General features: G+C 36.7%; 1 protein-coding gene across 4 annotated transcripts in view; it reads left to right on the top strand.

Moving 5' to 3' along the window:
• NCKAP1 (NCK associated protein 1) overlaps positions 1-18,029 on the top strand; it is a 151,550-nt gene that overhangs the window by 110,363 nt on the left and 23,158 nt on the right. For all 4 annotated transcript variants that reach the window (XM_037848917.1, XM_037848919.1, XM_037848920.1 and 1 more), the window contains one exon: positions 9,571-9,664. In XM_037848917.1, coding sequence (XP_037704845.1) covers positions 9,571-9,664 — 94 coding nt within the window. The remainder of the gene's footprint in view (positions 1-9,570; positions 9,665-18,029) is intronic.

The raw sequence follows: 18,029 nt of genomic DNA, 5'->3' as shown, positions 1-18,029 counted from the left end.
GAATATATTTCAATAAAACTGAATTTTAAAAAAAAAAAAAAAAGGTCACACCCTCAAGGTCTGCACACAAAGGAATTAATTAAAAGAACATGGCCCTGCTCAGATGTGGCCCTCTCTCTGGCTAAACCAACTTGAAAGGTGAAATCACTGCCCTCCCCGCTACGTGGGATCAGACACCCAGGGGAGTGAATCTCCCTGGCAACGTGGAATATGACTCCCGGGGAGGAATGCAGACCTGGCATCGTGGGACGGAGAACATCTTCTTGACCAAAAGGGGGATGTGAAAGGAAATGAAATAAGCTTCAGTAGCAGAGAGATTCCAAAAGGAGCCGAGAGGTCACTCTGGTGGGCACTCTTACGCACAATTTAGACAACCCTTTTTAGGTTCCAAAGAATTGGGATAGCTGGTGGTGGATACCTGAAACTATCAAACTACAACCCAGAACCCATGAATCTCGAAGACAGTTGTATAAAAATGTAGCTTATGAGGGGTGACAATGGGATTGGGAAAGCCATAAGGACCACACTCCAGTTTGTCTACTTTATGGATGGATGAGTAGAAAAATAGGGGAAGGAAACAAACAAACAGACAAAGGTACCCAGTGTTCTTTTTTACTTCAATTGCTCTTTTTCACTCTAATTATTATTCTTGTTATTTTTGTGTGTGTGCTAATGCAGGTGTCAGGGATTGATTTTGGTGATGAATGTACAACTATAATGGTACTGTGAACAATCGAAAGTACGATTTGTTTTGTATGACTGCGTGGTATATGAATATATCTCAATAAAATGAAGATTAAAAAAAAAAAAAAAAAGAACATGGCCCTTTTCTGGGTTACATAACAGGTTCACACCAGCACAGGAGCCAAAACAATGAGTACAGTTATCTATTAAATATGTATCACATTTTATTGATTTTAAGGCAGTTATCTGATATCTTAATATTTCTGAGAGCATATATGTCTTAGATGATTAGGAAGCATTGTGTCACAGTTCAGTTGGTAACGTTTTTTTTTCTTAGTGACATATAAAATAGTATTAAATTCAGTGGTCCCTTTGATTCAATGAAATGTGATAGTATGTTCAAGGTAGAATGAAAACAGCCAGGGTTGAGCATACATTTTTTTTTTAGTGCAGTTTTATTGAGATATATTCACATATCATACAGTCATCCAAAGTGTACAATCAGTTGTTTACAGTATCATCATATAGTTGTGTATTCAATTTTTTGAACATTTTCATTACTTCAAAAAATAAAACTTAAAGGATAAAAATAAAAGTACAAAAGAACACCCAAAACACCTCATACCCCCCACACCACATTATTCATTTACTTTTTGTCCTCCTTTTTTCTACTCATCTGTCCATACACTGGATAAAGGGAGTGTGAGTCACAATGTTTTCACAATCATACAGCCACACCATGTAAGCTATCATAGTTATCCAATCATTGAAGAATCAAGTACAGTGGATTATAGTTCAACAGTTTCAGGTGTTTCCTTCTAGCTATTCTAATATACTGATAACTAAAAAGGGATATCTCTAAAATGTGTAAGAATAACCTCCAGAATGACCTCTTGACTCCATTTGAAATCTCTCAGCCACTGAAACTATTTTGTTTCATTATTTGTCTTCCTTTGGCCAAAAAGGCTTTCTCAATCCCATGATTCCAGGTCCAGGCTTACAAAGATTGGGCATACATTTTGAGTGTGCTTTGTGACTGGTTCTAAACTGGGGTCAAGTATTAAATTGGCCCCAGAGAAAACAGGCAGTTTAATCAGAGACTGTTCAGAATCTAGAACTGAATATCCGATTAGGAGGATAAAGAGAAATAATCTGAAGTAATACCATCATGTAACCTGAATAAAATTAACACTAGTGTTACAAAAAATGATGTTTATAGATTTTCTAGTGTTTTTAGGCTCCCTTTGAATCAGCTGCAGTCAGTCTTTGGTTGGTAACAAAACCACCATGGCACTTTAACAAGCATACTTTCTACATCTTCCCACCGAGGCTGGCTGAAAAGAAATACCCAGGGATGAAGCCTGGATATATGTATTTGAAAGAGTTCTGCAGATGATGGTGATATGTGGTAAAGGCTGAGAACTATATAGAGAGCCAAAAGTAAGGAAAATGCTGTTTTAAAATAATTTTATATAATTACAAAGATCAGAAACTAAATCATTAATTTCACTTGATTTATAAAAGAACTGTGTAAGCGTCATAGTGGCAGAACTTAGTGGTAAACTCAGATGGGACAGGTTCTGGGCAACAATGTAACAGTAAAAACTTGAACTCATTTTTCCTCTCATGGTTTCAGAAATTCAGTTTATTATTGTATAAACTTATCTCTGCCAGCATGGAATTAATTGTATTTGTTTTAGTTAAAACTTTTATATATTTCTTTTCCAATGTTCCTTTTAGGAAAGAAATTCTGTAATGAGTAACACTTTTCTTGAATAGCTATCATTCTCTCCCTTCCTTTAAATATATGGAGAGAATTTCTCTTCTGTCTTTTCTCCTTTTTTCTGTGGTCACTGAAAAAGAAGGTAACTAGTTTATACTTACAGTTTTTAATGCAATTTTATTGAGATATATTCACATAACATAAAATCCTTCAAAGTGTACAATCAGTTGTTCATAGTGGTATGTTGATCACCACAATCAATCTTTGAACATTTTCATTACTCCAAAAAATAAAATAAAAATTAGAATAAAAAAGAACATCCAAAACATTCCATTCCCCTCCTCTCCCCATTGTTCATTTACTTCTTTTTCACACTCATTTGTTTTTTTTACTTTATCAAAAAATTTAAAAAACAAACAAACAATAAAAAAAAATTTGAAACAAAACCAAAACAAAGGAATAAGAAAAAGCAAATAACCTAAATAACTACAATGCTTACAACATGTTCCTGCCCTACCCCAGGAAAATAAACAGACTATAATCCAACAAAGGAATAAAAAAAACAAATAACCTAAAATAACTACATTTCTGCAAACTTGTTCCTACCATACCCCCCAGAAATTAACACCCCACATAGTCGTTGCTGAGCATTCCCAGAACTTTGTTTACCCTCCATAACTTATCTGTTCTTATTAGATTATTATTCCCCCTTCACTATTTGCTGTCTATTGCTAGGTCCCCTGTATTCTGCAATATAAGCCATTTATTTTACATTTTTCACAGTGTTCACATTAGTGGTAACATACGATATTTCTCTTTTTGTGCCTGGCTTATTTCACTCAGCATTGTATCTTCAAGGTTCATCCATGTTGTTCATATGTTTCACGACATTGTTCCTTCTTACTGCCACAAAGTATTCCATCGTGTGTATGTATATACCACATTTTGTTTATCCACTCATCTGTTGAAGGATACTTGGGTTGCTTCCATCTCTTGGCAATTGTGACTATTGCTGCTATGAATATTGGCGTGCAGATACCTGTTCATATCACTTCTTTCAGATCTTCCAGGTACATGACAAGAAGTGCAATTGCTGGATCGAAGGGTAACTCTATATCTAGTTTCCTAAAGAACCGCCAGACTGTCTTCCAGAGTAGCTGTACCATTCATTATACAGTCCCATCAACAATGAATAAGAGTTGTTTAATGGAGCCAGTCTAATTCGTGTGAGACGGTGTCTCATTTTGGTCTGAATTTGCATCTCCCTAATAGCTAGTGAAGTTGTACATTTTTTCATGTGTTTTTTGGCCATTTGTATTTCCTCTTCAGAGAACTGTCTTTTCATATCCTTTGCCCATTTTATAATTGGGCTGACTGTACTATTGTCGTTGAGTTGTAGGATTTCTTATCAAGATATCAGTCTTTTGTCAGATACATGGTTTCCAAATATTCCCATTGAGTTGGCTGCCTCTTCACCTTTTTGACAAATTCCTTTGAGGTACAGAAGCTTTTAACTTTGAGGAGTTCCCATGTATCTATTTTTTCTTTTGTTGCTTGTGCTTTGGGTGTAAGGGCTAGGAAGTCACCTCCTAATACAAGGATTTGAAGATGTTTTCCTACATTATCTTTTAGGAGTTCTATGGTACTGTCTAATATATTGAAGTATTTAATCCATTTTGAATTAATTTTTATGTAGGATGTGAGGTAGGGGTCCTCTTTCATTCTTTTGGATATGGATAACCAGTTCTCCCAGCCCCATTTGTTGAACAGACTGTTATGTCCCAGTTCAGTGGTTTTGGGGGCCTTGTCAAAGATCAGTTGACCATAGATCTGAGGGTCTATCTCTGAATTCTCAATTCAATTTCATTGATAGATATGTTGGTCTTTGTACCAGTACCATGCTGTTTTGACTACAGTGGCTTTATGATCAGCTTCAAATTCAGGGAGTGTAAGTTCTCCCGCTTCATTTTTGTTTTTTAGAATGTTTTTAGCAATTTGAGGCATCTTCTCCTTCCAAATAAATTTGATAACAAGCTTTTCCAAGTCTGCAAAGTAGGTTGTTGCAATTTTGTTAGGACGTACATTGAATCTATAGATGAGTTGGGGTATAATTGAAATCTTAATGACATTTAGCCTTCCTATCTATTAACAAGGAATATTTTTCCATCTTTTTAGTCCTTTCTATTTCTTTTAGTAAAGTTATCTAGTTTTCTATGTATAGATCTTTTACATCCTTGGTTAAGTTTATTCCAGGTACTTGATTTTTTTAGTTGTTATTGAGAATGGTATCTTTGTCTTGAGTGTCTCTTCAGTTAGGTCATTTCTAGTGTATAGGAACATTACTGACTTATGTGCATTAATCTTGTATCCCGCTGCTTTGCTAAATTTATTACCTCAAGTAGCTGTGTCAGTTTCTCAGTGTTTTCCAGGTATAAGATCATATCATTTGCAAATAATGACAGTTTTACTAATTTCTTTACAATTTGGACACCTTTTATTTCTTTGTCTTCCCGGATTGCTCTGGTTAGAACTTTAGTACAATGTTGAATAACAGTGGTGACAGTGGGCATCTTTGTCTCATTCCTGATCTTAGAGGGAAGGCTTTCCGTCTATCACCATGGAGTACTGTGCTGGCTGTGGGTTTTTCACAAATGCCCTTTATCATACTGAGGAAGTTTCCTTCAATTCCTACCTTTTGAAGTGTTTTTATCAAAAACAAGGATGCTGGATTTGTCGAATGCTTTTTCAGCTTCTATTGAGCATCTGTTGAGATGATCATTTGATTTTTCCCTTTTGATTTGTTAATGTGTTGTATTATATTGATTGATTTTCTTATGTTGAGCCATCCTTGCATGCCTGGAAAGAACCCCACTTGGTCATGGTGTATGATTTTTTAAATGTGCCTTTGGATTTGATTTGCAAGTATTTGTTGAGAATTTTTGCATCTATATTCATTAAGGCATTGGCCTGTAGTTTTCCTTTCTTATAGCATCTTTACCTGGTTTTGGCATTAGACTGATGTTAGCATCATAAAATGAGTTAGGTAATGTTCCATATTCTTCAGTGTTTTGGAAGAGCTTAAGTAAGATTGGTGTCAGTTCTTTTTGGAAAGTTTGGTAGAATTCCCCTGTGAAGCCATGTGGCCCAGGGCATTTATTTGTGGGAAGCTTTTTGATGACTGATTGGATCTCTTTGCTTGTGATTGATTGGTTGAGGTCTTCTTTTTCTTCTCTGGTCAGTCTAGGTTGTGTTTCCAGGAAATTGTCCATTTCCTCTACATTATCTAGTTTGTTGGCATACAGTTGTTCGTAGTATTGTCTTATAATTTTTTAAAGTTCTTCAGAATCCACAGTAATGTCACCTCTCTCATTTATTATTTTGTTTATTTGGGTGTTCTCTTTTTGATTTTGTCAGTCTGGCTAGGGGCTTGTCAATCTTGTTGATCTTCTCAAAGAACCAACTTTTGCTGCTGTTTATTCTCGCTATTGTTTTTTGTTCTCTATGTCATTTATTTCTGCTTTAATCCTTATTATTTCTTTCCTTCTACTTGCTTTAGGATTAGTTTGCTGTTCATTTTCTAGCTTCTTCAGTTCTTCCATTAATTCTTTGATTTAGCTCCTTCTTCATTTTTAATGTATGCATTTAGAGCTATAAATTTCCCCCTCAAGACCACCTTTGCTGCATCCCATAAGTTTTGATATGTTGTGTTCTCACTTTCATTCATCTCTATGTATTTAGCAATTTCTCTTGCTATTTCTTCTTCATCCCACTGATTGTTCAGGCATGTGTTGTTTAACCTCCAGATATTTGTGAATTTTGTAAGATTCTGATGGTTATTGACTTCTAATTGTATTTCAGTCTAATCAGAGAATGTGCTTAGAATAATTTCAATCTTTTTAAATTTATTGAGGCTTGTTTTATGGCCCAGCATATGATCTATTCTGGGGAAAGTTCCGTGAGCACTAGAGAAGAATGTGTATCCTGATTTGGGATATAATGTTCTATATATGTCTGTTAAATCCAATTCATTTACCAGGTTGTTTAGGTTTTCATTTTCCTTATTGGTTCTCTGTCTGGTTGATCTATCTATAGGAGAGAGTGATGTGTTGAAGTCTCCCACAGTTATTGTGGAAATATCTATTGCTTCCTTCAGTTTTGCCAATGTTTGTCTCATGTGTTTTGGGGCAACTTAATTGGGTGTGTAGACATTTATGATTGTTGTTTCTTCTTGTTGAATTGTCTCTTTTATTAATACATAGTGACCTTCTTTATCTTTTATAACATTCTTGCATGTAAAGTCTATTTTATCTGAGATTAATATTGCTACTCCTGCTTTCTTTTGGCTGTAGCTTGCATGGAATATTTTTCCATCCTTTCACTTTTAATTTCTTTGTGTCCCTGTGTCTAAGATGAGTCTCTTCTAAGCAACATATTGATGGTTCATATTTTTTGATCCATTCTGCCAATCTGTATCTTTCAATTGGGGAGTTTAATCCATTCACATTTAGTGTTATTACTGTGAAGGCATTTCTTGAATCAGCCATCCTATCCTTTGGTTTATGTTTTTCAGACATATTTTTTTCCCTCTCTCTATTTCCTTTAACGTATACTTACTAAATCTCTTTAGTTCTGAACTCTTCTCCATACTTTTCTCTCCTTTCTTTGTTTCTCTGCCAGTTGGGCTCCCTTTAGTATCTCAAGTAGGGCTGGTCTCGTGTTAGCAAATTCTCTGTGTTTGTGAAGATTTTAATCTCTCCCTCAAATTTGAAGGAGAACTTTGCTGCATAAAGAATTCTTGGTTGCCAATTTTTTTTCTTTCAAAATTTTAAATACATCATATCACTGCTTTCTTGCCTCCATGGTGGCCGCTGAGCAGTCGTTGCTTAGTCTTATGTTGTTTCCCTTGTATGTGGTGAATTGCTTCTGTCTTGCTGCTTTCAGAACTTGCTCCTCGTCAGCATTTGACAGTCTGATCAGCATATGCTTGCGGAGTGGTTTTATTTGGATTTATTCTGTTTGGAGTTCGTTGGGCATCTACGATTTGCGTATTTATGTTGTTTAGAAGAGTTGGGAAGTTTTCCCCAACAATTTCTTTGAATACTCTTCCTAGACTGGAATGCCAGTGATTCTTATATTTGTGTGCTTTATGTTGTCCATCATATCCCTGAGATCCATTTTGAATTTTTTATTTTTTTTTCCTCCATTCTTTCTTTTGTGCTTTCACTTTCCATTCTGCAGTCTTCTAGTTTGCTTATTGTTTCATCGGCTTCCTTTAATCTAGTACTGTGTGTATCCAGAATCATTTTAATTATCAAATTTCTTTTATTTCCATAAGATCGTCTATTCTTTTTATTTACTCTTGCAAATTCTTCTTTATGCTCTTCTAGGGTCTTCTTCATGTCCTTTATAAAATCCTGTGCCATGATGTTGTTGTTTGTGATTACTTCTTTGATTAATTGCTCCAAATACTGTGTCTCCTCTGATTTTTTGATTTAGGTGTTTTGAGTTTTGGTTATGGGGACCTTCTGGTTTCTTCATATGCTTTAAAATTTTCTGTTGTTTTTGGCCTCATGTCATTTCCTTATCTTGATAGGGTTCTTTTAGGATATGCCGGCTTATTTGGACAATTATCTATAATTTGCAGAGCTACAGCTTGGTGGAGTGCACTTTCCCTGACTTACCAGAAGATGGCACCCCCGAGCCACCTATTATCCTCAAGTCAGTTCTCCCCAACTTCATCTGTGTGGCAAGTGGGGGTCCAAATCTTTTGGGGATCCAGTCAGTACACCAAATTTCCATGTGTAGTTTATGCAGCCAGCCCTGAAGTTGTGGGGTGTGCCCTATGCAGTTAGGGAGACAAGGTGGCTTTGAGACTCAAATCTCGCAGCCATTCCTGGAGACTTCGAACTGTTGCACGAGTCCAACACTTTGGCTCAGACTCCCCACAGTCTCACTCTGCCATGGGCCCACAAGTCCCTGGGATTGGTGTAGAGCCCTTGGGACTTCTGTGCGGGACCCTGCCTCCAAGCCATGCCGTCTGCGGTGGAGGAAACACTGCACAACATCACAGTCGAGCAAAATCCCCTAGGGAAGCTCTCAGCTGTGGTGCTGCACAGGGGCATTCGAAGCCTGCTGAGAAGATGGCTGTATGGGGCATGGTAATTTCCCCTTTCCTTGGACCTCTGTCTTCCTAGCTCCAGGACAGTTAACTGCGGGTATGCAAAAGGCTATTGTCCATGCCAGATACTGAGGCGGGTGCCTGGGGCATGGAAGGCACTCCCCACCATACTCCTCAACTGCACTACTCTTGCTCCCGCATCCACAGCTGCTTTTGGGGTTTTTAAACTAATCATCTCCAAACGCCAACCCCTGGTTTCTCCCGACCGCAGTGTGGTTGCTGTTTCCCCAGCAGCCTCACTCACTCGTTTCCGAACGCAGACTCTCGGTTTCACCAAGTGCTAAAGTGGATTTAGCGGACCTTGTCCAGCTGGTGCAATGCTGGAACTGGTATTCTGGAGCACTTTTCTTTTATCTAGTGTTTTTCATGGAGAAGTATTTTGCCATGTCTCTCCTAATCCACCATCTTGCTATCCTTTCTATACTTAACATTTTATGATTTGGTCTGTGAAACGTTACTTTAATATAATCCCCATCAAATGGTACCATACCCCCAACAAGTTATTCTCCCTTTGATATATATATCCAACGATAAACACATTTTCTAAGGACGAAATCTGGTCCAGCTTTGGTCAGCTTTAACTTTAATAGGTTCTTTTTAATTTTGTTTTTGTTTTTTTTTGTTTGTTTTGGTTAGAATACGTTGCCCTCTATATCCAGTTGAGTGTCTCCTTTTTATTATTGATTCTAGTCTGTCTAAGCATAAGATAATCCTTTATCTGACTGTTATCTTTATTGCTTTTTCCCAAATTCCTTCCTTTTTTTATCTGCACACACACACACAAAAAAAAACCACTAATCTTATGTGAATAATTTTAAGGTTCCTTCATTAAAACAATAACAGAAATATATAGCATATAGCATAGAGCATCTGGGTTTCATGAACTTTGTTTCCTGCTTGCCGAATTGTAATTTCCAAGCATGTTGTTATGTCATTAATATATAGAGGTCTGTGCCTGATCTACGATCTTTCTTTTTTTATTTAGAAACTTGTGGTGGAGAATGTTGATGTGCTAACACAAATGAGGACCAGCTTTGACAAACCAGACCAGATGGCTGCACTCTTTAAAAGATTATCATGTGGGTAACTCATGATACTTTTTATAAACATTAAGAAGACCTTGGCACTGAACATTTAGCTTTTGCTCTAAATTTATAAACACAAATGTAAGTAGTAAAATATGAAAACTACTCTTTAGTTTATGAAGAGAACTAGATGACGTTTGCTATCAAAGGATCTTTTAAGTACATTGCTTATCTGTTTCACAGTTTTTGTACCATATTCTTGGTGCTCTATGTAAATATTTAATGAATATTATCATCACTTAATTCTTGAATCTGTTAATTTTAATACAGTAAATCTGCATTAATTTAGACTAAAAGAAATTTTTTAACAACTTCTGATGCCATAACTTTCTATAAATCAACTTTATTGAGGTATAATTTACATAGAATAAAATGCACACATTTGAGTGAACAATGTAATAGATTTTGACAAATGTATACACCTGTGTGACCATTACCCCAGTCAAGGTAGAGAACAGTTTTCACACCCCAGAAAGTTACCTCATGTTCTTTTGTAGTCAGTTTCCCACCCTGAATCCCCAAACCAATATAACCACTGATCTGATTTCTATCACTGTATATTGATTTCCCCAGTTGTAGAACTTTATATAAATGGAATCACCCCGTATATACTTTTTTGTGTCTGACTTCTTTCACTTAGCATGTTTTTGAGATTCATCCATGTTGTTAAGTTAATCAGCAATTTATTCCTTTTTATTGTAGGAAGTATTCCATTGCATGAAATACCTGAGCCTACCATTTTTTAAAATGCCTTTTGACATTGATTCTTTGTGGGAAGTATATTATGAAATAACAATGCATCTTAACTATTTATTAAAATATGTTTAGCAAGATAACTAGTTTAGACACACTTGAATTGGTTAATTCAAGTAATTTCACATACTTTCTCTTTGATACTTTTCTTTTAAATGCTTAAGTAGAACTTGTAAAACTGTAAAATGCTCTAAGCTGTCTTAATCCTATTTTAAAAAGTAAAAACTTATTTAATAAGGATTGGTAGAAAGTTAAACTACACTAAAAATTGACTTGTAGAACAGATAGGTGATTGCCAGGAGTATAAAGGGAAAACACAAAGGAGTTTTTTTTTTGGATGATTGAACTATTTTATTTCCTGATAGTGGTGACAGCGATAACATAAACCGGCACATGTTAAAATTCATAGAACTGTAACTGTTCACAGAAAGGAAAAAAAAAGTCGTTTTACTGTATGATAGTTTAAGAAATAAATTAAAAGAAGAAAAGATTGATTTAGTATCATGGGGAGGAGGGGTATGTATAAATACTTAGTAGGAACTGAAGTTTTAAATCTCTGCCTAATTTGGGGGGGGGGTCATTATTTAATTATATTTTCCAGTTTTTTTCCTTTTACTCTTATTTGTAGGTTTTCCTGTTTCTCCCATTTTTTTGTACTCTTGACCACCCAACTAGCCTTAATCCTACCTACCTTCCTACTAATTAACAAACTTCTGACCATGCATCATCTGGTTGGAAGCAGTTAATCCGCTGTGATGTTCACTACCTTGTTTATTGTTATTTAACTTTCCCATTCATGAATACAATTGTAACAAAAATGGATTTGTTAAAATTACAGAATTTGCAAGATTTCAAAAAGTCCATAATCCTTCTCTCGATTCTGCTTACATGAAATTAGTATGTATAATACTGGTGAGTCATGACATTTGGGATTGGCCAAAATCAAAATCTAAATTGATCTTTTTTGCGATTTAGAAAAAGAATTGAACCACTGAAGAGGAGCTTATTTAGGGAAATAGGAAGAGCTACTCTTTCTGTTGAGATGTTTTCTAAAAACATCTCTTTTGTCTTTGATTTCCACCTTTGTGTTTCCTTCGCTCCATATCCAGATGTTGATGTACTTTTATAGCTTTCTTTTTCATGATGAGCACATACTTTTAAATGTTCTTAAATGTAAAGCAGTATAATTTATTAGAAGTAGCTCTGAATTGGGAGGCAATTGGAATTTATTTTCAATTTTTGTGACTGCTAAATTATGTAACTTATAATGTCCTTATTCCTTCCTTCCTTTTTTTTTTAAAAAAAAAATTTGAGTTCTTATTTTGAAATATTTTCAAAATTATAGGACCATTACAAAAATAATGCAAACACTATGCAGAGAATCCTACATGTTCTTATCCCCCCATTTACCCAGAGCCATCATTTTAACATTTTGCCAATCATTCTGTCTGTCTGTACTTCAATCTGTCAATCCATTTCTGAACATTTGAGTGTAGTTGTATGTATGCATCATGCTCCTTGAAAACTTAATACTGTCATGTACATTTTCTAAAAGCAAGGATATTCATTTAAAGTAATCACCCTAAGTGCAGTTATCAAGTTCAAGATATTTAACATTAATATAAAGTTTACAGTCTGTATTTGAATTTTTTCATGTCCCAATAATGTTTCTTTGAGTCTTTTCTCCTCTCTCACTAGATTCCATCCAGGATCATCCTGTATTGCCTTTAATTCTTACGGTCTCTTTAGTCTTTTTGGGGGCGAGGTGGGGGGGGGCGAGTGTAACATAAACTTTTCCATTTCAGTCATTCCCAAGCATATACCACAGTGGGATTAATCACATTCACAATATTGCTGTACCCTCACCACCTTCCATTATTAAAACTTTCCCATCTCCACAAACAGAAACCCTACACCCATTTATGCATTGACTCCCCATTCCACTTGCATCCTGTCCTCTTAATTTCTGCCTCTGTGAGCTTGCATATTCTCTAATATTTTCCTTGTATTTACCATGGGGTTTATACTTAGCATCCTAAATCTATAACAATCTCTTTAGCTTTGGTAGCAGCTTAACTTCAATAGTTCATACAAATGTTGTTTTTATACCCTTCTATCCCCCCACTTTTGTTTTGTTCTGGTCACAAATTACGTGTTTATACATTATGAGCTCCAAACCACTGATTTATCATTACCTTTAAGACATTCACCTTTTAGATCCTGTAGGAAGTAAAAAGTGGAGTTAAAAAAACAAAAATACAGTAGTACTGGCATTTATATTTCTCTTGTCTTCTTACCAGAGAACTATTTCATCATGCAGCTTCAGTCTATGTCCTTTCCTTTCGACCTGCAGAACTCTCTTTAGCATCTCTCATAGGACCAGTCTGGTGGTGATGTACTCCCTCAGCCTTTGTTTTTTAGGAATGAATCTCTCCTTTATTATTGAAAGATGGTTTTGCTGGATATTGAGTTATTCTTGGTTAGCTTTTTTTTTATTATTATTGCTTTTCAGCTCTCTAAATATGTCATCCCATTGCCAACTTGCCTCCATGGTTTCTGATGACACATAAGTACTACTCACTCTTATTGAGGCTCCCTTGTATGTGACTTGTTGCTTCTCTCTGGCAGCTTTCAGAAATCTCTCTTTAGTTGTGGTGTTAGACAGTTTAATTATAATGTGTGGAAGTGTGTATTGTTGGGTTTATCCTGTTCGCTAAGCATCTTGGATGTGTATATTCATGTCTTTTGTAAAATTTGGGAAATTTTCAGTCATTATTTCTTTGAATATTTTCTTTGCCCTACTCTTTACTTCTTCTCTGAGATTCCCGCAGTGAATATATTGTTAAACTTGATGGTGTCCCTCAGCTTCCTCAGACTCTCTTCACTTTTCTTCCTCTTTTCTTCTTTCTGCTTCTCAGACTGAATGATTTCAATTGTCTCATCTTCGAATACACTAATTCTTTGTTCTGCCAGCTCCAGTCTGCTGTTGAAACCCTTTAGGAACCATTAAAAAAAAATCTTTGTGTGGTGTGTTCTAAGTCTGATTCTCCTCATTGATGTTTTCTAATGCTTTAATCTTCTCTTTTGTTTTGTAATTATTTTGATATTTTTGACATTTTGATATTTTAATGTGTTATTGCTGGAATCTGTTCCTTGATCTTGCATCCAGCTAGTATTAATGATAGTGCCTTCTTGAATGCCAGGAGCTAATAATAGCAACAAAAAAGAACTGAGGGAAATACCTTTCCCAATCTGTGCAGATTAACATGCAGTTGCTATCCTTCAGGGTTTATCTATATAGTGAGTTTAGAGAATAGCTCAAGGCCGAAGTGAAGGGGCTACCTTGATCCTTTCTATGCATGCCTCTTGTCTTGGGTGTACATGTGTGGTCTATAGGAATTCCCCCATTTACATGAATATGAATGTCCTGTCTTTCCCAGGAAGCAATTTCCTCACAGTCCCAGGCATTGTGCACTGTATGTCCTATAGCCAGCAATCCCATATACCAGGCAGTCACTTAACTGCTCTTTCACAGCATTCTGTAGCAGAGTTCTCTGAGCTGCCTTTTGTATACGGGCAAGATTTGGGATGGTGAATCCCGCAGGCCACCACCAGACAGATTGGGCCATGTATACATACTCCTAGTATTTGTACGTGTGTCTCTCTGCTCCCTTTAGAACCAGGACCAGGAATCTGCACTGGGAATGGGGAATGGCTCTGCCCTGAGCTAGTGAGGGTGTGTGAGGGGCCATGCTGGGCACCAGGTGATCCTACCTCTTTTAATTAGCCTTTTTCTTGATTCAGCCCTTGCACTGTTACTGCAGTCCTTTAATTGTTTTCTAAAGCTTTGAGGAAGATGTTTCTGCCAGTTTTTCATTTTGGGGACTGAACCCTGAAGCATCTCACTCCACCATCTTGATTGGAGCAGGGCCACAAATCCGCTATTCTTTGCTTTCTATTCTCTGAAACTTTCTTTTTTTTTTTTTCCAATTCAGTTTTATTGAGATATATTCACATACCCTACAGTCATCCACGATGTACAATCAGTTCACAGTACCATCATATAGTTGTGCATTCATCACCAAAAGCAATTTTTGAACATTTCATTACTCCAAAAAAAAAAAAAAACATAAAAATACAGTTAAAGAACTTCCGAAACATCCCATCCCCCCTATTATTCATTTAATTTTTGTTCCCATTTTTCTACTCATCTGTCTATACACTTGGTAAAGGGAGTGTCAGCCACAAGGTTTTCACAATTACACAGTCACACCATCTAAGCTCATAGTTATACAATCATCTTCAAGAATCAAGGCTACTGGGTTGTAGTTCAGCAGTTTCAGGTATTTCCTTCTAGCTATTCCAATTCACTAAAAACTAAAAAGGGTTATGTATATAACATAAAAATAACCTCTAGAATGATCTCTCAACTCCATTTGAAATCTCTCAGAAAATTTTATTTTGTTTCATTTCTCTTATCCCCTTTGGTCAAGAAGATTTTCTTAATCCCACAATACTGGCTCCAGGCTCATCCCTGGGAGTCATGTCTCACATTGCCAGGGAGATTTACACCTGTGGGAGTCATGTCCGAAATAGGGGGGAGAGCAATGAGTTTACCTGCTGAGTGGGCTTAGAGAGATAGAGTCCACAACTGAGTAACAAAAAGAGGTTCTCTGGGGGAGACTCTTAGGCACAATTATAAGTAGGCTTAGCCTGTCCTTTGCAGTAACAAGTTTCGTAAGTGCAAGCCCCAAGATCGAGGGCTCAGCCTACTAAATTGTTAGTCCTCAATGCTTGTGAGAATATCAGTAATTCCCCAGGTGGGGAAGATTAATATTTCTACATTTTTCCCCAGTCCCTTAGTGGGGCTTTGCAAATGCATTTTTATTCTCTGCCCAGATTACTTTGAGATATATCAGGGTTTCACACTAACCTGTACAAACCAATCAGATTTCACTCCCTATTCAAAATTCCATGTATTTAATGGTGTTTGAATAAACTGACTATGCAAGTTAAATTATTTAGTGTGCTGCAGAAAATATAGATTTTGTACCAAATAAACATCTCTTCCTTTGGTTTCACACAAAAGTAGAAGTTTTACAACAGTCAATTGCAACCTTTACCCTTTAGTCTGATTTGCCTTAGTCCTACCGAGCTCTGCTTCATTCATATCTCTAGTTGAAGTCTAAACTCTTTTTCAGCTTTTTTTAACAGTTGCTGTATGGGGCGATACTGACATTTTTTTTTTTTTTAATCATTTTATTGAGATATATTCACATACCACGCAGTCATACAAAACAAATCGTACTTTCAATTGTTTACAGTACCATTACATAGTTGTACATTCATCACCTAAATCAATCCCTGACACCTTCATTAGCACACACACAAAAATAACAAGAATAATAATTAGGGTGAAAAAGAGCAATTGAAGTAAAAAAGAACACTGGGTACCTTTGTCTGTTTGTTTCCTTCCCCTATTTTTCTACTCATCCATCCATAAACTAGACAAAGTGGAGTGTGGTCCTTATGGCTTTCCCAATCCCATTGTCACCCCTCATAAGCTACATTTTTATACATCTGTCTTCGAGATTCATGGGTTCTGGGTTATAGTTTGATAGTTTCAGGTATCCACCACCAGCTACCCCAATTCTTTAGAACCTAAAAAGGGTTGTCTAAAGTGTGCGTAAGAGTGCCCACCAGAGTGACCTCTCGGCTCGTTTTGGAATCTCTCTGCCACTGAAGCTTATTTCATTTCCTTCACATCCCCCTTTTGGTCAAGAAGATGTTCTCCGTCCCACGATGCCGGGTCTACATTCCTCCCCGGGAGTCATATTCCACGTTGCCAGGGAGATTCACTCCCCTGGGTGTCTGATCCCACGTAGCGGGGAGGGCAGTGATTTCACCTTTCAAGTTGGCTTAGCCAGAGAGAGAGGGCCACATCTGAGCAACAAAGAGGCATTCAGGAGGAGACTCTTAGGCACAAATATAGGGAGGCCTAGCCTCTCCTTTGCAGCAACCGTCTTCCCAAGGGTAAAACTTATGGTAGAGGGCTCAACCCATCAAACCACCAGTCCCCTATGTCTGTGGTCATGTTAGCAACCATGGAGGTGGGGTAGGCGAATACCCCTGCATTCTCCACAGGCTCCTCAAGGGGGCACTACATCATTTTTTTTTCCTTGTTTTTCTTTCTTTCTTTTTTTTTTTTTTAACTCTCCCTTCTTTTTTAAATCAACTGTGTGAAAAAAAAAGTTAAAAAGAAAACAAACATACAATAAAAGAACATTTCAAAGAGACCATAACAAGGGAGTAAGAAAAAGACAACTAACCTAAGATAACTGCTTAACTTCCAACATGTTCCTACTTTACCCCAAGAAAGTTACATAATATAGCAACCTTTCTGTGAACTTGTTCCTACTATATCCATCAGAAATTAACAGACCATAGTCATTTCTGGGCATCCCCAGAACGTTAAAAAGCTTATCTGTTCTTCTTGGATTATTGTTCCCCCTTCCTTAATTGCTCTCTACTGCTAGTTCCCCTACATTCTACATTATAAACCATTTGTTTTACATTTTTGAAAGTTCACATTAGTGGTAGCATATAATATTTCTCTTTTTGTGCCTGGCTTATTTCACTCAGCATTATGTCTTCAAGGTTCATCCATGTTGTCATATGTTTCAAGAGATCGTTCCTTCTTACTGCCGCGTAGTATTCCATCGTGTGTATATACCACATTTTATTTATCCACTCATCTGTTGAAGGACATTTGGGTTGTTTCCATCTCTTGGCAATTGTGAATAATGCTGCTATGAACATTGGCGTGCAGATATCTGTTCGTGTCACTGCTTTCCGACCTTCCGGGTATATACCGAGAAGTGCAATCGTCGGATCGAATGGTAGCTCTATATCTAGTTTTCTAAGGAACTGCCAGACTGACTTCCAGAGTGGCTGAACCATTATACAGTCCCACCAACAGTGAATAAGAGTTCCAATTTCTCCACATCCCCTCCAGCATTTGTAGTTTCCTGTTTGTTTAATGGCAGCCATTCTAACCGGTGTTAGATGGTATCTCATTGTGGTTTTAATTTGCATCTCTCTAATAGCTAGTGAAGCTGAACATTTTTTCATGTGTTTCTTGGCCATTTGTATTTCCTCTTCAGAGAACTGTCTTTTCATATCTTTTGCCCATTTTATAATTGGGCTGTCTGTACTATTGTCATTGAGTTGTAGGATTTCTTTGTATATGCAAGATATCAGTCTTTTGTCAGATACATGGTTTCCAAAAATTTTTTCCCATTGAGTTGGCTGCCTCTTTACCTTTTTGAGAAATTCCTTTGAGGTGCAGAAACTTCTAAGCTTGAGGAGTTCCCATTTATCTATTTTCTCTTTTGTTGCTTGTGCTTTTGGTGTAAAGTCTAGGAAGTGGCCGCCTAATACAAGGTCTTGAAGATGTTTTCCTACATTATCTTCTAGGAGTTTTATGGTACTTTCTTTTATATTAAGATCTTTGGTCCATTTTGAGTTAATTTTTGTGTAGGGGGTGAGGTAGGGGTCCTCTTTCATTCTTTTGGATATGGATATCCAACTCTCCCAGCCCCATTTG

The sequence above is a fragment of the Choloepus didactylus genome, chromosome 9 (assembly GCF_015220235.1).
Source record: "Choloepus didactylus isolate mChoDid1 chromosome 9, mChoDid1.pri, whole genome shotgun sequence".
Classification (NCBI taxonomy): domain Eukaryota; kingdom Metazoa; phylum Chordata; class Mammalia; order Pilosa; family Megalonychidae; genus Choloepus; species Choloepus didactylus.
This window is presented reverse-complemented; position numbering and strand designations above follow the sequence as displayed.